Source organism: Delphinus delphis, chromosome 16, assembly GCF_949987515.2.
Source record: "Delphinus delphis chromosome 16, mDelDel1.2, whole genome shotgun sequence".
Classification (NCBI taxonomy): domain Eukaryota; kingdom Metazoa; phylum Chordata; class Mammalia; order Artiodactyla; family Delphinidae; genus Delphinus; species Delphinus delphis.
The window spans coordinates 33,580,097-33,605,028 of record NC_082698.1 but is presented as its reverse complement, the minus strand read 5'-3'; the positions used below and the strand labels follow the sequence as shown (position 1 = coordinate 33,605,028).

General features: G+C 37.9%; 1 protein-coding gene across 6 annotated transcripts in view; it reads left to right on the top strand.

Moving 5' to 3' along the window:
• The window catches only part of EXOC6 (exocyst complex component 6), a 318,511-nt gene that overhangs the window by 255,536 nt on the left and 38,043 nt on the right, over positions 1 to 24,932 (top strand). For all 6 annotated transcript variants that reach the window (XM_060034465.1, XM_060034466.1, XM_060034468.1 and 3 more), the window contains exon 19: positions 9,913 to 10,054. In XM_060034465.1, coding sequence (XP_059890448.1) covers positions 9,913 to 10,054 — 142 coding nt within the window. The remainder of the gene's footprint in view (positions 1 to 9,912; positions 10,055 to 24,932) is intronic.

The window sequence follows — 24,932 nt, the reverse complement described above, 5'->3', positions numbered from 1 at the left end:
TGGGATCAGTTTTAGATAAATATTCATGAGAAATTTAGAAAGATTTGGCACTTGAATGTCCAGTGTTTTGAAAAAATTACTTATATGAGATAATTCTTTCTGTGGTGATAAATGAGGTATTTCTGTGACACATTTTGACATTCATTTCCATACATTTATAATAAGTTACTTCCAAGTACACAGAAATCAACAAGAGCAAACCATTGACAGTATATCAGTACATTGGAGAGAGAGAACTTTGCGAGAAAATGTAAATGAAAAAGTTGAAAACAGTCAAAGCCCACTATTAGAAATAGAATTTATATTTTTTCTTAAGCTTTTTCATAATGTAATAAAACAGTTAAGTTATTTTCACTGCTGGAAGTTAATTGTAAAAAAAAAAGAATCTTGCTTTTTAGCTGAAAATGAACATACTTGAATTTTATAACTTTAATCCTTTTAGGTATTAAGTTCCTGTCTCTATTAGCTAAATGCTGACTAATCTTGGTGAGAAATTTAATTTCATAAGTTTGTAAGTCTTATGTGTGTATGTAGCATAGCATACTTAAATATTTCCCTGCTGTCAAAGGTCGTAGAAAACGGTATTTTGAATTGCTCTTAATCAGGGCATAGTTGGAAGAAGTAGTAGTAATAGAAGGCTTTTAGAAGGAAACAGCATGGGAGTTTTAGTAGGAAGCCAGTGGACTAGGAGAGAATTACAAGAACGACCTGTAACAGAACAGGGACATATAAACGGAAATAAGTAAAGTGGACTCTGGGACTTCCCTGGTGCTCCAGTGGGTAAGACTGCACTTCCAGTTCAGGGGGCCTGGGTTTGATTCCTGGTCAGGGAACTAGATTCTGCATGCTGCAACTAAGAGTTCGCATGCCGCAACAACGAGTCCACATGCTGCAACTAAGAGTGCGCATGCAGCAACTAAGACCCTGCGGAGCCTAAATAAATAAATATTTTAAAATAATAATAATAAAAAATAAAGTGGACTCTTCCCAGCCTATACAAATACACACAGTATTAGTACATACATGCGTGTGCACACTTACAAATACCCTAAAACTTTACTCTTTAACGGCTGTAGATGAAATAAACTACACCATTGATGCATGCTTTATGAGCAAAGGATCATTTTGAACAGGAAGATTCAGTATTAAAAACAAATGAAAATGTACCACTATCAGTTTCACTACCAGGTGGCAGCAGAGAATTCATGTTTAGAAAGTTACTTGAATTTTTGCAGATAGGAATAAGTTCTAGGAATGCAAATGTTATCTTTCCCTTTAACCTGTGTTACACAATAGCAAGAAAAAAATAGAAGATAGTTCTCTCCCCGCCACACCCTCGCTCCCCCCCCCCCCCCCCCCCCGCGTTAAATAGGCAAAAGTCGAGATGGGGGAGGAAAAGAGACTAAAATATGTGGATAAGAGATTGTTTGAGTTGGAATTTATGTTTTATTGCAAGCAGATGAAGATAGCGAAAAGGAGGTCAGATCCCCTGGAGAAAAAGAAAGGAGATGGTAGGGAAAGATGTTGGAGTCAGAAGTTTCCTGTGCAAGCCAGGGTCTGGTGAGGCTAGAGAGCCCCTACTTTTTTTTTCTTCCCTGTACGGAACAGACAGGAATGGATAAGGGTGAGGATAGAGCTGATGGGAGAGGTAGAACTGCTTTGGTGAATTCATATTTACAGAATGTTTGCAGGTCAGGTAGAGAAGACAAAATGCAACAGGCCAAGATGCTGATACATACTCATAAAAAGCTTATGCAAGATACTGTAATACAAAAAGTAAAGAGATTAGACTTTGCAGAGTAAAGTCCCAACAAAAGTGCATGTTTAGATGAATATTGCACATAGGGGAGGAATTCAGAAGATAAGCAACAACATTTTAATCACTTCATTTTCTTTCATTCAGGAGACTTTAAGCCTGGTAGGGAAGCTGTCATGTTTTAAATCTTTCTACCTCTTATGGAAATTGGTGTGGTAGATGGTAGCATTGAGATTTAAAGCCTTTGTCTGTTTGGAAACAAGAGGGGGGCAGTTGACCTACTTATTTTTCACTCTCAGGGTATTGTTGAATGTCATTTGCAAGATTGTCTTTAGAAAAAAAAAGGTAAGTAGGTAACTTACCTTGTTTGCTCCCTCCTCCTGAAACTGAGCAGGGCCCTGTGAGGCTCCCGGGCATGGAGGCCTCTTTTTTTGTCCCCCATTTCTTGTAGGCAAGACGCCAGCCTCCATGACCCTGCCAGAGTTCCAAAGGGCAGACTTGAACAGTTGCTAATCAAGGGAGGAGCAGCCAAGAAACCACCTGAGGCCAGATTAAAGGGACCACAGATGCTCCTCAAGATTAGGAGACCACCTGAGACCCTGCACACACCCTAGTCTTGTCAGCAACCCCACCCTTCGGAAGCATTGTTATAAAACTCCTTATCAAATCCTCCTGGGTTGGGACACAGTTTTTCAAGGCAGGAGACTGCTGTGTCCCCCTTTGCCTGGCAAAATATTCATATAAAGCTATCCTTTTCTCCTTCACCCAAAACTCTGTCTTCGAGATTTGGTTCAGCACCGGTGTACAGAGAAGCTGAGCTTTCGGCATCACTCCTTTGTATGAGTTTTGTTTTGTTTTAATATGTATCCTCCCCTCACATGATACATTTCCCTGAGTCTTTTTAAACTCCTAGCCCGGGTACCCCCTCAACTGGAAGTGACTCTAACAGTATTTACCCCAGCCACATTCCCACAATCTAGGATTTAGCCCAGTGAAGTTACGTGTTCAAAAAGCCCTTAACATTCTGGATGAGTATACCCAAAACCTTTGAAAATTCCCAAATATGAGAATACTGCTGTACCATGTAATTTCTTTCAGAAATGGTATAAAACATAATTGAAAACTGTAGACTTTAGCGAGAGTTACTTTATCCATGTCAGCTAACAGAAGACAGCAAAGCCACATTGACTTGGGGAGGTTGGGACTTTGACTGCATTCAGTCTGAGTGGTTCCTCCCTGCCCAATACCTGTTTCACAGAGCAAGTAATTCAAATGTGTGCCTCAGCAAATGAAGCCCTACTTGTACTGGATTCTCAGAGTCATTCTTAAAAGGTTGAAACCTAAACATAAATCCTTGAATGACAAAGACCTGCTCTGTGCTGTTTATATATACATGGCTATGTTTATAATATATCAGCCACCTCTTGGCTTGGGTGACATTTGTCCATTTTACTAATGATCATGTGGAAATGAAACTGTGTAACTTCAGGTTGGGACTTGAACCCACGGGCCAGGACTTGAACCTGGCCAAAACCCAGATTGGGACTTGAACCCAGGGTCTTTTAACTGAGATCACATGCCTGGTCTTAGGACTTAATGAGGCTCAGGCTCTTGATGTCTCGTCGTAGAAAGAATTCAGTGAGCGACAAAGTGATAGGTAGGAAGTGATTTATTAGAGAGAAACACACTCCACAGACAGAGTGTGGGCCATCTCAGAAGGTAAGAAAGGTACCAGGGTATGGGGGTTGTCAGTTTTTATAGAGGTGGGTAATTTCATAGGCTAATGAGTGGGAAGAGTATTCCAGCTATTTGGGGGAAGGGGTGGGGATTTCTAGGAATTGGGCTACCACCCACTTTTTGACCCTTATGGTAGGCCTTGGAACTGTCATGGCGCCTGTGGGTGTGTCAATTAGGTTGCTTATGTGTTACAGTGAGCTATACTGAGGCTCAAGGTCTAGTAGAAGTCGACTGGTCCACCATCTTGGACCTAGTTGGCTCTAATCAGTTTATGTCGTGTCCTTGGGCTCTGTCATTCTTTTAAAGGTTGTGCCCTGCCCCCTTCCCTCCTGTTTCAGAAATAATCTATGTTGTCTAACCTGTTAGTGATTCTGACAACTTCTTTGTAAATTTTAAGTCATACTGGGGTTGTGAAATAGTACATTTTAATGATTATATTAGCCCTAATACTCTAAGCTGGGTTCTTATGTAAAAAAATGAGGCTATGACTCTGCTATCACAGAGATGTTGCTTTGATAACAGTTCCTGGGATACTTCGGCTTTTCAGTCAATTCTTGTGGCTTGACCATAGTATTCAGTCACCATGTGGAAACTTCTCTTGTATTTCTTACATTTGCCAAGTGAGAAAGTTATAGGGTCTTGATATTTTATTGCTTCCCTACTTAAACATGTACCGAATTGCCCAATTTGCTGTTATCAAGTAGATTTAAGAGGTAGGAAAAATCTGTCAGTTCCTACATAGTACAAACTAGCTCCCTCTTTGTGCTATTTTGGACAAGAGTACATGCAGCTTTTACCGTTTTATCCAGATTTCTGGTATAATCAGTAGCTTCAAAACCTTGACCTCGTCTAGACTTTCACTGCTCTACTTGTCCTTGCATTCTCTTTCTGCCTTTTAAAGTTAGGAGGAGTTTGAAGATGGGACTTCATGGGACTGCCATGACAGCAACAATGATACTTGCAGAAAGCTAAAAATCTGGGTGTTACATGTCATCAAAGGCCACATTCAAAAGACTGTTTAAAAAAAAGAAAAAGGCCACCAAAGTTTGATGAGACCTATGGTTGGGATAAGGAAGCTGGGATAAGGCATGAAATAGAAATGTGCCATATATTACAAGTGACCTGAAGTTTTCCAAGTTTGGGGAATTTTTTTTCCAACCTTGCGATACTTCTGTTTTATTTAATCCGTGTGTGTGTGTGTGTGTGTGTGTGTGTGTGTGTGTGTCTGTGTCCGTGTCCCGAGAGCAAGCCTTTATGTTATGTCTTGTATCCTTATGATTGAGAATTGTTTAGAGGAGAAAAGCCTCAGACGGGAAAAAGGGAATTCATAATTGACTATGGGAATTGTGGTTAACTGATGTGATACCCAGTTCTCTGGGAGCTAGAGCTACTTAGATGAGGACAGAGAGGGTATGAGAGGAATAGAGAGGTGTAAAGGAGGTACTTTAGAGAATGTTAGGGGTGTTAGAATAAGTATATTTTGATAGACCTATGAATTTTGGGGGCATAATCTCAAAACTGTGTCTTCAAGATAGTGTTAAAGTTATTATTAAAACTCACTAAAGGAATTCATCTTGATATTTAAACCTTTATAACTCATCTATTCTGTAGTATTGGGAATCAGAGAAATTTCAGTTTTATGTAGAGTGTTCAGCCAGAAAATAGTTTAAAATGTAACTTACTAGGTAAAGGAATCTTTGTGCATTTGTGAAATCACCTTGGAGAAATTTTCATGTTTTAGGAATTTTTTTCCTGATTTAATAACATTCTTTACATTTGAGTAAATGTAGTTTCATATAGTAAAATTTAAATTAGTGATTCTTATGTAAAAGAGAAAGAAGAAGAATAGATTTCTTAAATTAAAATGTCTACTTTTCAACTAGGCATCATTTTTCAATTAAGAATTTATTTCTGATTTTAATGTTTACTCCATATTTGATGAAAGACTTCACTCTTTTGGACTATGTGTTTTAAAAGGCTAAAAATTGTAGCTCTTTAGGAGACTGACCAATTCATCAAAATACTTCCTTTCGTCTTTTGTCTTCCCTCTGAAAAGGCTATTTCATGGTCTCATAACTGAAATTCATGAAGCAAACTGAGAGGCAGTAAGTTTGAATAATATAGCAGTATTTTACTATTTTTATTTAAATAACTTTAAAAATTAATGACAACTTTAAAAAGCCACATAGAATCAGAATTAATAAATTTTCTTATCAATGTTAGATTTAATATTCAAATTGACCATGATTTTATTTTCCAGTTTTTCCTGACAAGAGTTACATAACCTTTTAAAACAAAACCTGTTATCAATTTAAAGATTAATAAATACAGCACATAATATTTCTGAGTCTTTATTTTTTTAACTTAAATAAAAAGTAGGTTTTTGTGCCAAGTTGATCTTTTGTGGGGGTATAAATAAAGGAAAGTGGATTCTCCGGGGATCATTAAGGAAAGTAGACCAACGCAGAAAGAATGGTTGTGATTTCAAGAGTACATTTTTATGTTAAATGTATTTGAGAGAATGAAAGCAGCATTGAAAAATGCTTTCAAATAAGTACTATTGAAATCAAACCTTCCTTCTTTATTAGGCCTTTGAAATAAGAGAATGGTGAGACAGAAATGAAAACTTCAAATGAAAATTTAAATGTGTCGAATTAGTTTTTAAGTATTCTACATTTCTCCTACTATTATATGAGAGTAGATCTATCAAAACATTACTTTGAAACCAAAACAGTTTTGAGCTATAATCTAATAAAATGTGTTGTATTTTTGTTACCATGTCATTTTACGACGTTTCAAAGGAAGCAGAGTATCTTTAGCCTAATCTATAATAGTAAATTATTTTGAAAATTTGGCTTGACATACAAACAGATGTGTTTTCTTGATTCCTTTTAAACTGAGGGTTGGTGGTTTGTGGTTTATTGTTCCTGTGATTGGCATTAAAAGCTTTATTTCACAGCTTGCAGTGAGGGACTATTGGGTAAAGAGTGTCTGTGTTCCACAAACTAAATTCAAAAAGTGTCAATCAAGGTCTCACATAGGTTACTTAGAGAATGAGTTTTCTTACTGATTTCACCGAATGTCACCTCATGCTGTCTTTGATTGGCACAGCCTGGCAGGGAGGATGGATGAATCTGTCACCGACCGGTTAATTGTGTTGCTGGTCTCAGTCTGACATTAGGTCTTTGACTCTTAAGTGGCTCAATACAAAACAAATTAGCAGATTGTAGTCATATTTCTCATTCTATATGCTTTGACTTTGTTGAATGCAGTCCATAAATCATATTGACTGACACACAAGTAAATGATGAAAGCTGCTTTTGAGACATGGATCTAGAAAGCAGCACTGTGAAGGTGCCATGGAAGGATGCATATGGTTGACCCTTTGGGAATTTCCTAGGAGCCAAATGTCTCTTTACCACAATTGTTCTTAGAAGAAAAGCTTTTGAGTAATGCAAAAAGGATCTAATATGTCAGCAGATTCTCTTTTACAAGTTCCTTTGAAATATAAGAAGTTTGTCCAAGGGTTTTCTCTCTTTACAAGTTGTTTTTCAGCAAAATGTTAGATCAGGGTAAAAAAGTAGTTACCTTTAAAAGTTTGGCAGGTGTTTTTACTTATTTACTGAAATTTATGTTGTTAAAGAGGAGAATGTTAATAATAGTTGCAATTAATTTTTCAGATGAGGACAGCAGAAATTTCTAGGTGCTTGATATTAAATGTGCTGTGTTTTCTCAGTCACTTCACTTAATTATTTTGGCTTTGTTGTAATGTTAAAAACCAGAGCATCTCTAATGAAAACAGCTAGTTTTTAAAGATAGTTGTAAAAGTACTTAGATTATTTTTGTTCTAGAAGGTGATGCAGTATTAAAAGGATCAACAATAATAGCAAAATAGTGTTCAGAAAGGGGTGTTTTGGTTATACAAAAGTGTACCAAGGGCTACAGGCATCAAAAATGAATTGCCAGGGATGTTTTTGGAATGTGCGAGTTTCTGGAACATTAAAATTTTCTGTCTCAAAATAAGTAATAGATAAAATTTAAGAATACTTGTTCACATTATAATCAGGAAGTAGACATTTTAAAAAGTATAATCTTATAGAATATAACTTTAAATATTTAAAGGATTTGAACCTTTGATATTAATTTTGAGCTATAAAAAAGGAAGAATTTTTCATTTGAATATTTTACAGATATTTTAAACTTCTATCTTTGAGAACAATAAGCCTGTATTTAATATGCATAATCAAAGGAAATTTTATATTAAGATTTTATTATTACATGTATTATTTAAACAAAAAGCTAAACGCTTTTTAGCGTGTGTGTGCGTGTGTGTGTGCGTGTGCATGCGCACACACATATGTTTTCATTACCTATATCCACCAAATTTATGGAATAGCCTGAACTTTTGTACTAGTACCATCATTTTGGCTCCAGTACTATTGCTACATAGTCATTTGTAGCATCTGAACCTGTGTTAAAATTTAAAGATCTCCTTTAAATAATACTACTAACATTATGCAATGTGTTTATGAAATGAATGTAATAATAATTGTTTTGGCAATTTATTAATCTGCTTTTGCAGTTAGTACATTATAGTGGCAACATAAGTAGGACATGGAGCTGATTTGATGGAGAAGTACATTAAACTAAAATGCACTAGTTGTTCCATTTGGTCAAAATGACATTTCCATTAACTATTCTCAAGCCTATTACATTGTAATTAAATTACATGCCATTGATTTCTTCTTTTTCTGTCTCCCTCCTGCCCCTCATTCATATTGATATTATTCTGCTTGGGGAATGGAGCTGCATGTCTCCTAGACTAATTCCTCTTGGGTTTGGGGGGTCTTGAAGCATGCTGGGTTTTGCATTGTTTGTTACATTCCTTTTTGGCAGTTCATCAGTATCTGTCAAATATATTGTTTGCATCAGCTTTTATCTCTAAAGTTTTTGATTTAGATATTGGCATTCCATTTCAGATGCACAGTTTTTCCACTGCGCATAGTGTCTACATGCTGAAGACTCATAAAAGATTCATAAAAGTTGCTTGTTTCTAGTCTGACTTTAAATGTGTAACTTAATGAACAGCTGTTCTAGTAAACTTGCAAATGTATTTATGTTTTTTCTTACTTTTCTAACAGATCAACCCTGTGTAAACACTTTTGTATCTATTATAGCATTTACGTTTGGAAGATTTTCATGATTTTATAGATTTATTGGCCTTTGTGATAAGTAGGAAAAATACATAATTATCAAATATCTCTGGGTAAATATTTGTTAATGAGAATGAGGCAGAACACGGCACATCTTCCAAATGTCATTATTTCTAACCCTGTTCCTAGATCTTTGAATCCTATCATGGGAGTCAATCCGTCACCAAATCACATACTTGTGGTTTGGAGATAACCATACTAGGAGCAGCAGTACACTAGAAAACTTTACCTAAAATAGTTTCTGTAATATTTTCTTTTAAACTTTTAGTTGAAATAAAAATCCTGCTTAGAAGAACAGTTTATACTAAAAGCAACATTGTATTGTGATCCCAGTAATCTGGAGGCTAAACATTTAAAATTATTTTTTATCATTTTAAAGAAGATATAGCCTGAATCAAGGCTGTCAGTCAAAATTCATGTAGAGTTTTAGGAGCTTATTATAGTAGAAAATATAATGATATATATACTAAAAGACAACCACAAGTATTTATAGCTCAATTAACTACATATTTCTAAATTATCAGATGATTCTAAAACTTAATTTCTAAAACTAAATGAAGATCTGTAAATGACTGTGAAATCATATTGGTATGCAAGCTTCTTTTATTCCCTCCTAATTGAAACTGTGCTACAAACTAGTGTTCCTATTAGAAGTAAGGACTTAATGACTCAAAGTATATTTTATAAAGTATATTTTATATATTACATATCAAAGTATATATTATAAAGCATATTAGGTATAGTTTCAATTCTAATAAATTACACTATTAACTTCTTTAATTCTTGTCTTGGTTAACTCTATAAAGGAAAGCTTAAAGAGCATTATATGAATAAAATGTTCTGTCAACATGACAGTTACTTTATGTCACAAATGTCATATTTTAATGTGCATTTTTAAAAATACTTGAGGCATTTCAGGAGATCTGAAATAATAAATAATGGGTTTTAAACTTGTACTTTAATTTTTCTGCATGCAGTTAGAGCTTTAATGATATTTATATCCTGAGAAGGACAAGTCAACAGAATATTACTTTCAATTCCTATGCTAAAAGACAGCCACTCAGAATACAGAAAGAGAAAGGCCAATAATTACTATTCTACCAAAAAAAACAACAACAAAATGCCATGTATATAACTTTTGTGATACACGATGATATATTTATATGTTTGTTTGTTTATTTTTTGGTTTGGATATTTGTATAACAGGGGAAAGTTGCCCAGACTGCTTGCATGTCAGCCTGCCAGCATCTGTCAACATCATTAATGCAGATGCTCCTGGACAGTGAGTTAAAACAGATAAGCATGGGAGCCGTTCAGCAATTTAACTTAGATGTCATACAGTGTGAATGTAAGTACCTTATTGGTTAAATCTGATGCATTTCTAAGAATCTATATTTAAATTATATGAAAAAATGGTATATAGTAGGATAGTTCATAAAGGAGGGAAGAGGCCTGATTCAGTTAAACTTTCGGCAGCCTTAGAAGCAACTTCTTTTCAACAAGAGAAAAATATCTCACTTTCACATTTAGGGCCTGTAGAGCAGGGATCCCCAACCCCTGGGCCCTAGACCGCTACTGGTCCACAGCCTGTTCAGAACCGGGCCGCACAGCAGGAGGTGAGCGGCGGGCAAGCGGGCAAAGCTTCATCTGCCGCCCCCCATCGCTCCCATTACCGCCTGAGCCATCCACCCCCTCACCCCCAACCCCCTGCCCATGTTAAAGTTGTCTTCCACGAAACCGGTCCCTGGTGCCAGGAAGGTTGGGGACCTCTGCTCTAGAGAGGCACTGAAGTGACAATCCAGACTGGATAATTAAAAAGGTGATTCATTTATGATTCATTTTTTTTCCTTTATTCCTTCTTTTGGTCATTCTTGTCTTCTTGCCAGGACTCTCCTGAGGTTTGTAGTAAGTGAATGAAATGATTCCAAGTTTGTCATTCTTACTTTCCTGTAAATAACTTTTCAGATACCTGCTAAAGAATAATCTTAGGACCCTGCATTCCAAGTGAAGCTTCTTTTATATTCTGAAATTTTGATTCTCTTTCCCAAAGAATTTCTCAAGTCTTTACCTTTACCATTGTTTTTCACTTTATTTTCTTTAGGTGACAAGTTAGCAGATTCCATAATCTAATGTTGACATTAGCCAGTCACCTTCAAAATTGAATGTGCTATTTAGTTATTCGCCTTGTTATATATACTTCTAGATGTAGGTTACCCTTATACAGAACATGAGTTTATGGAACAATTTTTTGCATTACTTTCAAATGAATGGTACATTGATTAAATGATAAAAATCCCTGGTTGACAGTTTAGCCAGGCACCACTGTTGATAAATTGAAAATCAGTGGGGCACAAGAAGGATTATAAAATATTTATTTGGGCAGATTTTGCAATAATATATTCTCTGTGAAAGATGTTAAAAAATTAAATGTCAGTGGCTTGCACCTGAAGCAGGAGTGACAGATTTTTTTTTTCAACAAGTAAAAAATATTTGTCTGCTTCTATATATATCAAGATGAATTGTTTATTACACAAAAAAAGAAATGCAAAGTTTTAAAAAACCCACCTGTTTCCTTCAAAAAAAGAGAAATACTGATCTACAAAGCAAAAGAAAGATAGTTTTTCCCTAGGGAAGAGAAGGATTCATTTTCTTTTCCTAGAAAGCATTTCTAATTTTCTCTAATTAGAAAACCTTTATATATTTCTTTCTCAAAATAAAACTATCGTTTACAAAATGATATTTATCTTGTATTTACAAAAATACTTACCAAAAAGCACTTTTTTTTTGCGGTACGCGGGCCTCTCGCTGTTGTGGCCTCTCCCGTTGCAGAGCACAGGCTCCGGACGCGCAGGCTTAGCGGCCATGGCTCACGGGCTCAGCCGCTCCGCAGCACGTGGAATCTTCCCGGACCGGGGCACGAACCCGTGTCCCCTGCATTGGCAGGTGGACTCTCAACCACTGCGCCACCAGAAAGCCCCAAAAAGCACTTTTTAAAATGTTTCTAAGTCAAAGTAATTGTTAATTCATTCTACAAATAATTTGAAACTGATTTCTTAAAGTTCTTTAAAAGCTATCTTACGAGGGAATTCCCTGGCGGTCCAGTGGTTAGGATTCCGCGATTTCATTACAAGGGCCTGGGTTCGATCCCTGGTAGGGACCTAAGATCCCACAAGCTGTGCCGCACACCAAAAGAAAAAAAAAAGTTGTCTTATGAGATCATTTCAGTATGATAATGTTTATGTAAACATTTTACATAAATATTGCTTGAGGGTGGTTGAGCCCTTTATTCGTATTTGGTTGTGTCTTCTCAATTAGATATTTTTGTTAAAAAATGGAAATTACTGTTTGGTTAGGCAGCTTCAGGCACCTAGAGATTTTCTCTGTCCTCTTACCTCTCCATGAAGAGTAAGCCTAACTATACTTAGAGAAAGGCACAAAAAACACAAAACTTTGCCTCTCTGTTACATCATAGGACAGTTTCTCCCTCTAGTTACTTATTTGGGTGGAGTTACTGAAGGCTGCTTTTAAGATGTTGATGTTTTCTTAAAAGACTAATCTCTTGGAAGAGATTATTCCTAAGTATAAGGTATAACTCAGTTAAAGATGTCTGGGGTCAAGTGCAAGAGGAATAAATCCTAGCCTGATGGGGGCCAAGGTTCTGGTACTATAAACATGGAAAGGGAGAAACCAGGACTCAAAGGCAAACCACAAAAGATAACTCAGCTTCCTATAAGATTATGGCTGTGGTTGGCTCTGCTCCTTAATTTTTATCAAATATTACTTAATACAGTATCACGCATTCAGTACTTACTGAACAAATAAAAGTTGACATTACATTTTTTTTTCCCCCATTGGCCACACCACGAGGCTTGTGGGATCTTAGTTACCCAACCAAGGATCAAACCTGGGCCCCCGGCATTGGAAGCTCAGAGTCCTAACCACTGGACCACCAGGGAATTCCCTGACATTACATTTTTCATGTCTATTCCACTCTCTTTCTGGTGCAAAAGAATTATCTACTCCCCAACTCATGACTTTTAGTGATTGATATATAAATCACTTAAAAATGGAACTTAGCTTTCTCTAATAATATGTTCAGAGAATTTTAGTTTTCATCCCCTTTTTTTTTGGTCACGCCACGCAGCTTGCAGGGTCTTAGTTCCCTGACCAGGGATCGAACCTGTGCCCCCTGTAAAGGAAGCATGCAGTCCTAACCTCTGGACTGCCAGGGAATTCCCTTCATCCCTATTTTAAATAGTGTTTTTGTATTTTTGTTTTTTAATCTGGAAGAAAGCAATTTTTTAAAATACAAGGTTTATTTTCAGTATTAATGCTGTGTGTATGCTTTCTACACACAGAGAAAGGGAAGGAGAAAGGGAGACAGGAAGAGGAATTTGGCTAGGTAAGAGGAAGGCTAGAATGTATGGTAAATTTGTGAAGAGAAGGAATCTGGATGCCTTAAGAATCAACTGGGATATGGAGAAAACAGGCAGATAGTTCAGATGTAGAATCCTAGAAACTAAACGACCATTGAGTTTCACCACCCGCCTAGTAGGACATACTCACATACTCCTCTACCTTGAAACACACTCTAAAATAACCCCGTCAAGTAGTTGTCCAGCTATTCCTTGAACATTTAATTTGGGAGATTAACTACTCTTCAGAAAATGAGTTTGCATTTAATATATTACTCTGTCAATTTCTCACATTGAGTTGCAGTTGTTTTTTCTAAACTTCTCCTAATGTACCTAGTTCTGCGTTAGGGCTAGAGTCACCACTAGTCCATATTGTGCCTTTGTGCAAATTAGAAAAGATATTCCCACTGAAGGGAAAAAGTCCTCCAGTGTTGTCCCCTTTCTATGAATTAGAAAAAAGTTTACCCTTTTTCCAGCTGGACACCCCCACCAAGGCACATGACTTATCAAGTGAAATGTGAGCTAGATTTCAGCCCCTGTTCCCTCCCCACTCCTCTCCTCAGGTGGGCACCTGTGTATAGTAAGCAGTCTGATAACTACAGGTGGCAGTTCCGCTTAGGGTCATATAGAGAAAACCTAGTCTTATCCACAAGCCAATTATATGAAAACTGCTCTCATATCTTTCTGAATCTTCTGAAGACCAGAGATAAACAATTCCTCTTACTGTTCTCATGTGATAATGATTTTAGGTCCAAAGCTCTTCTTTGAACAAACTGGTTTGACTGCCTTCTGTTTAATGTCTGACACCCAAAGTTGAATACAGAGATACCCAGGTGTGGTGGAACCAGTATAATATGTAGTTGGACTATCAAATACATTGTTCCATATTTTGTACTTTATTAGTAAAATCCAAACTGTTACTACCTTTTTTGGTTACCAGAGTATACTCTTGAATCATTGAAGCTGTAGCATTCTAAAATCTCTTTATCTTTCTCTTTTTTTGTGTGTGATTGTCAAGCTTTGTTTTTCTTATACTTGTATGATTAGTTTTTGTTTTAGGATTTTAAGATTATCCCTATTAAATTTTATTTTAATATTTGTCCCACAGCTAGTCTATTGAGATCTTTTTATATCAAAATTTAATAGCATCTGCAGATTTGTAATCATGCTTTTATTTAACAAGGTCATTAGCAAAATGTTGAACAAAACGTGATATCTGTATCCTGATATATAGTACATCAGTGATTCTCAAAACATGGTTCCCAGATAAGCTGCAACAGTATCATCTGGGAACTTATTAGCAGTGTGAATTCTTGTTTTATTTTATTTTATTTGTTTATTTTCTTTATTTTTTTTAGCTGCATTGGGTCTTAGTTGCAGCATGCGGGATCTTTTGTTTGTGGCGCACGGGCTTCTCTCTAGTTGTGGCATGCGGGTTTTTTCTTCTCTAGTTGTGGCGCGCGGGCTCCAGTACACGTGGGCTCTGTAGTTGTGGCACACGGGCTCCAGAGCACGTGGACTCTGTAGTTTGCGGCACTCAGGCTCCCTCATTGATGTGCGCAAGTTCAGTAGTCGTGGTGCGCGTGCGTGGGCTTAATTGCCCTGTGGCGCGTGGGATCTTAGTTCCCCGACCAGGGATCAAATCCGCGTCCCTTGCACTGGAAGGTGGATTCTTTACCACTGTACCACCAGGGAAGTCCCAGCAATGTGAATTCTTGAACCCCACCTGCTGAATTGTGAATTCTGGGCATAGGACATAGCAATTTCTTTTTGGGTAGGCCTTTCAGGTGATACTGATGCACTGTAAAGTTTGAGAACCACAACATTACATGGGTCTATATATTCATATTGACTTAGATCCATTATTCAAAATCTTGGGTATCTTTAGATTTCTTCAGCCAGTTGCTAATTCCCTAGTTGAATCTAATTCATAGTTTTGAATCTAAATCATAGCTCAAAGTTATGAGCAACTTTGCCAGATGCCTTGCTGGTATATAGAGATAATAATGGCCATTGAATTTTCCTCATCTACCAGTCTAATTAGTTTTTCAAAGAAGAAAATGTTACTACTCTGATTCTTCATAAACCCATATTGATTCATAGTAATTACTTTCCCTTCAAGAGGCTCAGAAACTATTACTTAAAAGTCTGTGACCAGGGACTTCCCTGGTGGCACTTATACTTGTAACCCAGTGGTTAAGAATCCGCCTGCCAATGCAGGGGACACAGGTTTGAGCCCTGGTCCGGGAAGATCCCACATGCCGCAGAGCAAGTAAGCCCGTGTGCCACAACTACTGAGCCTGTGCTCTAAATCCCACGAGCCACAACTACTGAGCCCACATGCCGCAACTACTGAAGCCTGCACACCTAGAGCCCATACTCCACAAAAAGAGAGGCCACTGCAATGAGAAGCACGCGCACTGCAGCGAAGAGTAGCCCCTGTTCGCCTCAACTAGAGAAAGCCCCCATGCAGCAACAAAGATCCAATGCAGCCAAAAAAAAAAATGTCTGTGACTGGTTTGTGGGATTAACATAAAATCCTACTAGTCTGTTTTACACTAGTAAGAAATCCAGAGTCCAAGGAAGTTAGATAGCAGAGATCAGGAACTAGATACCAAAAACGACCAAAGATCTTGGGTAACTCAAGAAAGGCTTAAGTCAAAGAATTTAAGCAATAAGAGGTTAACATCAAATATAAGCATCAAGAATGGCCTTAATTCTGAATTAAATTTTATAATTTGGTTTGATTATTTTTCCATCCTCATTACTTTGTAAAAACATTATGCATATATTTCCTAGGCCTTAAAATGTCAGTCTGCAGGTAGAAACAAATAGCACAACCAGCTGAAGTTGGGGAGGTAGAAAGTTAAGAATAGTTCAGTTCCTCATATCATTCAGCCATGTGCTTTTAGTTTTTGTTTTTTTCTGGTAGTGAAAGAATTAGCACTGATCCATCTATGTAGTCACTTTTTCTTTTTTTTTTGCGGTACGCAGGCCTCTCACTGCCGTGGCCTCTGCCACGGACCGGGGATTGAACCTGTTGCGGAGCACGGGCTCCAGACGCGCAGGCTCAGCGGCCATGGCTCACGGGCCTAGCCACTGCATAGCATGTGGTATCCTCCTGGACCGGGGCATGAACCCGTGTCCCCTGCATTGGCAGGCGGACTCTCAACCACTGCGCCACCAGGGAAGCCCCTGTACCCACTTATTTTTTCAAACAGTGTGTGCGCTTTTCCCTGGTATTCCTTGTGACACACATACTTATGAGTTAAATTGGCTTGAGCTCAAATTTCAGTCTGTAACTGAACTTTTTCCGTGTAGAGTCAACTGATTTGTAGGGAAGATTCATTTATTCAGATGTTTAATGGGAACCTACTACCTGTTATTACTGGGAAATCAAAGATGAATCAGGTTTCAAAGATCTCACATACTAGATGGGGAGGAAACAAACATGTAAATGACTGTAGTAGAACATAAATTCTTTATAGAAGTATGTATCACTTGTAGAGAAGGAGCAATTAATCCTACGTGGGGTTGAAAAGATTGACTATCATAGAAGTGAAATTTGAGTCTTAAAGGATGAGTCACGTTTCATCAAAAGCAAGGAAGGGCATTCTGAGCAGAGGGAATGGCATAAGCAAAAGTGCTGTGATGAGAGAATGCTTAGGGAATCTTCATACGGTCTTGTATAGCTAGACTACAAGATGCATGATTGAAAGTGTTGAAAGATATGGCTGAGAAAAGGTAGACTTCTGAATGCTTGGACTTTATTTAATAAGCAATAGAGATCCATTGAAACTTTTTAATCAGGACCATGACATTATGAAGTCTATATTATAGAAAGTTAACTCTGTGTCATGTGGAAATTGAACTGAAATGAGAGAGGTACTACAAGTAGAAAGACCTGTTAAAAGACTATGAAACTTTTTCCTGTGAAGGATAGAAAGAGCTTGACTTTGGGCAGTGGGAATGAAGAGAAGAAGATGGATTTCAGACATTTTGAAAGGAGGAGGAGGGAATACATGAAATTAGTGGATGAGTAAATTTGATACGATTTAGGTGGTTAGAGTCAGAGACTCACATAGTAGAAGAGACCCAAGAATACATCCCATGGTTGGGGTGGGTGGTATGAAGAGGGAAAAAAAGAAAGAGAAAAGGAGAGGAAGGTGAAGAGGAGAGAGGAAAGAGAAGAGATTTAATCATCTAGGATAGATAGTTAAATTCAACATAGAATTTATAATTGTCAGCACCCAATGCAGAATGCTATGCTCATAGAGTATTTGTTGCATAAATGAACAAATTAACAAATCAGGAAGTCTCTATAATCTACATTTGCTTTTCTAGAGTTCTCCTAACTTTGTTATCAAAAAGTTAAGGCCAGGAACTTTCCTGGCAGGTCCAGTGGTTAAGACTCCACACTTCCACTGCAGGGGGCATGGGTTCGATCCTTGGTCAGGGGGAACTAAGCTCCTGCATGCTTCGTGGCGCAGCCATACATACATACATATGTACATAAATAAAATGCTGCCTCTTTAAAAAAAAAAGGTTAAGGCCAATTGATGCTGCTGTAATTTTCTTCAAGACCATTCAACTTCTTGATATAGATATAACTGATCATTTATAAAAATTCTTCACATATTTGATGACTATGTTTATTTTTATAAATTTATTTTATTTACTTTTGGCTGTGTTGGGTCTTCATTGCTGCACGTGGGCTTTCTGTAGTTGCGGTGAGCGGGGCCTACTCTTCATTGCGGTGCGTGGGTTTCTCATTGCGGTGGCTTCTCTTGTTGTGGAGCACGGGCTCTAGGCGCGCGGGCATCAGTAGTTGTGGCATGTCAGCTTAGTAGTTGTGGTACACGGGCTTAGTTGCTCCGCGGCATGTGGGATCTTCCTGGACCGGGGATCGAACCTGTGTCCTGCATTGGCAGGCACATTCTTAACCACTGCGCCACCAGGGAAGTCCCAGAAGTAGTAAAATTTAAGGCAAAGAAGAGTATGGTACTTTAGAGTCATGCATTAATTAATTCCTTCATATCTACCAAGTACTTGGCATTTAGGGGCATACAGTGGTAAACAAAACAGAAAAAGCCCCTAACCCTCTTTGGGTTTAGGCCCAGTGGGGAGGCATTCATTATATGACTGCACTAATACATATGATTATAAGTTGTTAAATTCTAGAAAAGTAGATGGTACTGTGACAGAGTATAAGAAGCAGACCTAATTTAGATAAAAAGTTGTACTGATTGAGAATATTAGGTAGGGCTTATGCATGAATGAAGTAGACATTTTTGGTTAACTTGACCATAACCAATAATACTACTATATCTGTGTGGTTGGAGAAGTCAGGAAGGTATTCCATTCGGAATTGCAAACGTAGCCCCCGCCCCCCCACAAAGCTACATTGAACCTTTAATCCTGTTACAGATTTTGTATAAGTTTAAGAGAAATCACTTCTTGGAGGAGCATTTGCCAAGCTTGGCATAAAGCTGATGTTCTAAATCTGTGTATGTGCTTTTGTTTTATTAAACACCTCATATATTGGGTCACATCAGAAGGCACCTTAAAAATGCAACAGTATAGAGGAAAAAATAAAAGTGTCTTCTTAAGTTCCTATAAAGGTATCTCAGAAATCCTTCACATCCCTAACAAAATAACATTTCCAAAGCATCAGGCAATCAGAAGGATTTGAGGTACTCAGAATAGGTCTAGAATGTACTTTTTCATATATTCGACACAAATACCTAATTGAGGTTATTGACTGCTAAGAGTCTAACATCCTAAATTCATAAGCACTAGAAAAGCTCCAGGTTGAAGAGCACTGGTACCTTTTTCAGTGATGATTTATTGAGAAATAGGTGAATCTCTAGGTTTGAAGGCCTTGGTCTTTTTGCAATTGGATAAAGGCTTAGCCCACCTCAAAAAAAAAAAAAAAGAAAGTCTCTATAGATTTTTTTGTATGTATATGGCTATGACCCCAGGGCCTCTAATTCTAGCCTTGAAAAAGGTCCATACCCCAAAATAAAAGGGTTCAAGCAAAATCATGTCGATGGTATATATGGAGAGGATATTTGTCTTTTATTTTTTTTAAGTAAGCTGGATGCTCTTTTATTTTTTGCCTACTTGAATTTGTTCTGGTTTTAATGGCATTTACGGTATCAAATTTAGGCTGCTTTGCTCCTTTTCCAAGAAAGGGAGAGGAATAGATACTACCTTATATAAGAGCGGGGTGATGACTGTAGAGGGGCAGTTGGTTCTAGAGGCTTGCATTCCACTGCTACCAACCACATGTAACAGAATTTAACAGTCAAGAATTCTAACAAGACCCCTGACTCCCAGGCATGAGTTCTTCACCACCAGAAAAACCACTAGATGGTGCTCTTCGTCATCGCTTCTAATGACACATCTGGTCCACATAGAATACGTTGCCGAGCCAAAATTTGGGTTCTAACTAGCCAATTTAAATCTTCAGATCTAGTAAGAAATGGAATTATGAGAAATCTTTTCAATATGCAGACTGTTTTTATTTACAGTCAGTCATTTATTTAGTTATGAAATTATTCCATTTTATATGTCCTTGCCTTGTCATCCACAAGCAGTCTTGAGAGTTTATTTAGCCTAGCCTCCTCACCCTCTTTTTCAATCTTTTGATCTATTGCTCTTCTTATTCCATGGGCATTTTTTTCTTCCACTTCCCAATTCTTCCTACCCTGTGTAAATGTTTTCCAAATAATCCACCTTACAGTAAAAATAACTGTCTGCCTAGGACAGGATTGTTCAAGGACTTATTCCCTCTGCATTTAATTTCAGAGGTTTATATTTTCATGCCAGGATAAATACTTATAGCCTGACTTCTTAGCCATCTTTGTTCCCCCCATACAAATCCTGTACATCTGTGCATAGATCCTGAGGGCAGGAAGGGCATATTTTCCTGCTTAAAGTTTTGTTAGATTTACAAATAATTCATGTTTTTGCCTATAGATACTCTGTTCTCTTAAAACGTCATAGATTGCCAATTTGGAAGGGGTTTCTTTTGTCATTATAATCACAGCTTCTATAGTATGTATTAATTTTAACTTTCAGTTTTATCTAAATTAATTCAATCTTATCTTCTTCTCAGTTAAACTGATACAGCAAAAATTTACCTTCCCAATAAGGTGATGCCTTTCCCTCTACCTCCATCTCTAATGTTATTTTATTTATTTTTAATTTTTAATTTTTAAATTTTTAAAATTTAAAATCTAATTAATTAATTAATTATATTTTTGGCTGTGTTGGGTCTGTTGCTGCACGTGGGCTTTCTCTAGTTGCAGTGAGCGGGGGCTACTCTTCGTTGCGGTTCACGGGCTTCTTATTGTGGTGGCTTCTCGTCGTGCAGCACAGGCTCTAGGTGTGCAGGCTTCAGTAGTTGCAGCACGTGGGCTCAGTAGGTGTGGCTCGTGGGCTCTTGAGCACAGGCTCAGTAGTTGTGGCGCAAAGCCCTAGTTGTTCTGCAGCATGTGGGATCTTCCTGGACCAGGGCTCGAACCCATGTCCCCTGCATTGGCAGGCGGATTCTTGACCACTGTGCCATCAGGGAAGTCCCTCTAATGTTACTTTAGAGTATTTTTAAACTTGGAATCATTATTATTAAGTTCTATATTCTAGCAAGAAATAAGAGGAAATGAATATGTCATGAAGCTATTTTATTTTAAAAAAGAAATGGTCAGGGCTTCCCTCGTGGCTCAGTGGTTAAGAATCAGCCTGCCAATTCAGTGGACATGGGTTCAATCCCTGGTCTGGGAAGATCCCACATGCCGTGGGGCAACTAAACCTGTGCGCCACAACTACTGAGCCTACGCTCTAGAGCCCGTGAGCCACAACCACTGAGCCTGCATGCTACAACTATGGAAGCCCGCACACCTAGGGCCCATGCTCTGCAACAAAGAGAAGCCACTGCAATGAGAAGCCTGTGCACCACAACGAAGAGTAGCCCCTGCTCACCGCAACTAGAGAAAGCCCGTGCACAGCAATGAAGACCCAATGCAGCCAAAAATAAATAAAATAAAATAAAATAATTTATTTTAAAATAAAGTATTTTTAAACTTGGAATCATTATTATTAAGTTCCATATTCTAGCAAAAAATAAGGGGAAATGAATATATCATGAAGCTATTTTATTTTAAAAAAGAAATGGTCAGGGCTTCCCTGGTGGCGCAGTGGTTAAGAATCCGCCTGCCAATGCAGGGGACACGGGTTTGAGCCCTGGTCCAGGAAGATCCCACATGCCGCGGAGCAACTAAGCCCATGCGCCATAACTACTGAGCCTACGCTGTAGAGTCCCCGTGCCACAACTACTGAAGCTTGCTTGCCTAGAGCCCGTGCTCCACAAGAGAAGCCACCACAATGAGAAGCTCGCGCACCACAACAAAGAGTAGCCCCCACTCACTGCAACTAGAGAAAGCCCGCACACAGCAACGAAGACACAATCCAGACAAAAATAAAATAAAATAAATTTAAGAAAAAAAAAAAACCAGTCAAATAGGAGGCACTAAGAGAAAAAAACCCAAAGATTTTGACTTTCTTTAAGAAAAAAAAGAAAAAAACTTTAGAAAGCCTGGAAACTATTTTAATTTTTTAAAATTTATTTATTTTTAACACTAGTTTTTAAATAACTTTATTTATTTTTGGCTGTGCTGGGTCTTCGTTGTTGCACGCAGGCTTTCTTTTTAACTGCAGCGAGCGGGGTCTACTCTTCGTTCCGATATGCAGGCCTCTCATTGCAGTGGCTTCTCTTGTTGTGGAGTGTGGGTTCTAGGGGCACAGGCTTCAGTAGTTGCAGCACACGGGCTCAGTAGTTGTGGCTCACGGGCTCTAGAGCACAGACTCAGTAGTTGTGGGCATGGGCCCAGCTGCTCTGCGGCACGTGGGATCTTCCCAGGCCAGGGCTCGAACCTGTGTCCCCTGCACTGGCAGGCGGACTCTTAACCACTGCGCCACCAGGGAAGCCCTGGAAACTATTTTTAAATATCTTACTGAAAGACCAAGATCAATGTGTGTTTTTAAAAACTATCCTTGGGCTTCCCTGGTGGTGCAGTGGTTGGGAGTCCGCCTGCCGATGCAGGGGACACAGGTTCGTGCCCCGGTCCGGGAGGATCCCACATGCCGCAGAGTGGCTAGGCCCGTGAGCCATGGCCGCTGAGCCTGCGCGTCCGGAGCCTGTGCTCTGCAATGGGAGAGGCCACAACAGTGAAAGGCCCGTGTACCACAAAAAAACACAAAAAAAAAACAAACCAAAAAAACTATCCTTAATGGCATGACTGAATGACAAAGATATCATATTAGGAAGTAGGTATTATTAAATAAAAAAAATAAAAAGTTGGCACAAGGGAGGAGAACAAAGAAACCCCAAAATATGACAAATCATATAAAATTGAGAATCTGCTTGAGCCAAGAAGGAATCTGAAGACAAACTTAAAGCTATTCCAAAAATCAGTCATCAATTCTTTAAAAAGTTCAGATTGAAATCTACCTCTAGAATTATTGGGACCATATTAGTATAAATGAATTATTTGTATTATTATTTATTCATTCAACGCATTTACTGAATATCTCTTGTACACCAGGCACAGAGTATATAAAGGTTAAAAAAAAAAATCTCTATTTCCTGTGAGCTTCGTGTTTAGTGGAAGAACTCACAGTTTAGTTTCGGCTGAAGGAAACATTTGGAGTATTCTTACCCACACTCAGTTATTTTGAAATAAATACACTAAATATGCACAGAATGTTCTAGATTTACACTGTCTAGTAGTCATATGCGACTATTCAATTAAAATTAAATAAAACTAAGAATTCAGTTCAGCTCAGATATAGAACATTTCTATTACTGGAGAAAGTTCTGTTGGACAACATCATTCTAGATCTAATCAATAAGATAGAGAACGTATCAATTACCAGGATTAGATGGCATCCCCTTAGAATTTATTTGTTCATTTGTTCAATTTTCCTTCATTCACTTAAGAAACTTTTATTACCTACTCATTATGTATCAGGCATTATACTAGGTGATCGGGATATAAAAATGGAAGTATATTTCCTACCCTCAGGGAGTTCATGGTCTGGTGGGAAAACCCAGACAGATAAACAATTATAAGATAGCAAAATGGGTAGTATAGTTAGGCTGTGTACAGAAGTTGCAGGGAGATCACAGAGGAGGGACCTAACCCAGGCTGCAGGGTAATGGAAGTCTTCCACAGAAGACGTAGATTGAATGGAAGGATAAGTAAGAGTTACCCAGTGGAAAAGAAGAGGAAGGATGCTCCAGGCAGAAGGATCAAAGGTACTCGGTAAGAGACTGTGGCATATACAAGGAAATGCAGGTGGTTTGGAATGGAAGGAGTTTAAGGTGCCCCTAGGAAGGTGGTAAGAGATGAGGCTAGAGAGAGAGACAAAGGCCAGGTTATAAAGGATCTTACTTGTCCTGCTTTATTGTGAATGTGATGGGGAACCATTGAAAGGTGTTAAACTGTGAAGTGGCATAAATCACATTTACATCTTACTGGGAGAAGTAGATGGAAAGGTGGCACACAAGAAGCAGAGAGACCAGATAGGAATGTATTTTAGTAATGCAAGCAAGAAATGATGATAGCTTGAACTGAGGTAGAGACAGATTCAGACTGAAGATATTGTAGAGGATAAAACCAACAGAATTGACTGCATTTGAGTTTTAAAGAAGTAAAGGAAAAAATATGAAGCCTCCTATCCCTAAAAAATATTTGAGAAAAGACCTGAGAGCTATAAACTAGTGAATTTCACTTCCATATTGGTTAGGTTCTTAGAAGAGATGGCATAAAAGATGACAGGCTGAATACTTAATCAGATTCTGGATCAATGAATTGAATGTCAGGAAATCTAAATTAGCTATGTGATCTGGGCAAATCACTTCAATTTTAATTTTTCTGCCCTATAAAATGAAGAACTTGGTGAGTTTTAAACGGAGCCTTCAGAGGACTGTTGGAGATATTTCAAAGGGGGGTGTCTCTTCTAGCTGCAAGATTTTGTGATCCATCATCTGCATGCCCTGTTTACTAAGATAAATTATTATGATGATTAAAGAAGATGGCATGTGAGAAAGTGCTTTGTAAGCTATAAAGTGCTATATAAATTTATGGTACTATTATAATTTTGACTCTAAGCTCTTTGGATTAATGCCAAGCAATGGGGCTTATTAAACTATAGTATCTTAAATAGGAACTGAGAGAGAAGAAAAATGACAGATTATTTTCAGTGTAGAAAAATTCTGGAAGATTAAGTGCATAATAATCGACGTATAATTGAAATTGAGCTGATTTTTATGCCTGATATATAAAGTAAGTCTCTCTGTATTATAGGAAGTCTTTATGTGTGTATGTATATGTGGTGATGGTAGAAGCTGAGCTAACATATACAGCCTTGATTAGAGACCATTAAGGAATTCATAGTTAATTGTTACTTGGAAACAGTAGCCTGAGACTTGCCACGAAAGCCAATGATATGCTGGATGGTCTTAAGAAAAGTACTTTTTAGATTAAAAAAAAAATCTACTTTTAATAAGCTATTAGAATTTTGCTTGTTATTTTTCAATTAAGATCTCATGTTACTAAAAAGAGGCAATTCAATTATCTGGGCAATGGTAGTGGGTGATGGAGTTGCCACAGTATGAAAGTATTCTACTTTTCATTGTATGAAAAGACAGTGATGTGAGTAAATTATAGTAAACAATGAAAAATATGGTTAGATTTGCTTGAATGAATCTTAGTTTTCTGGAAATAGGGGGCCTGAGAAAGGTGAATG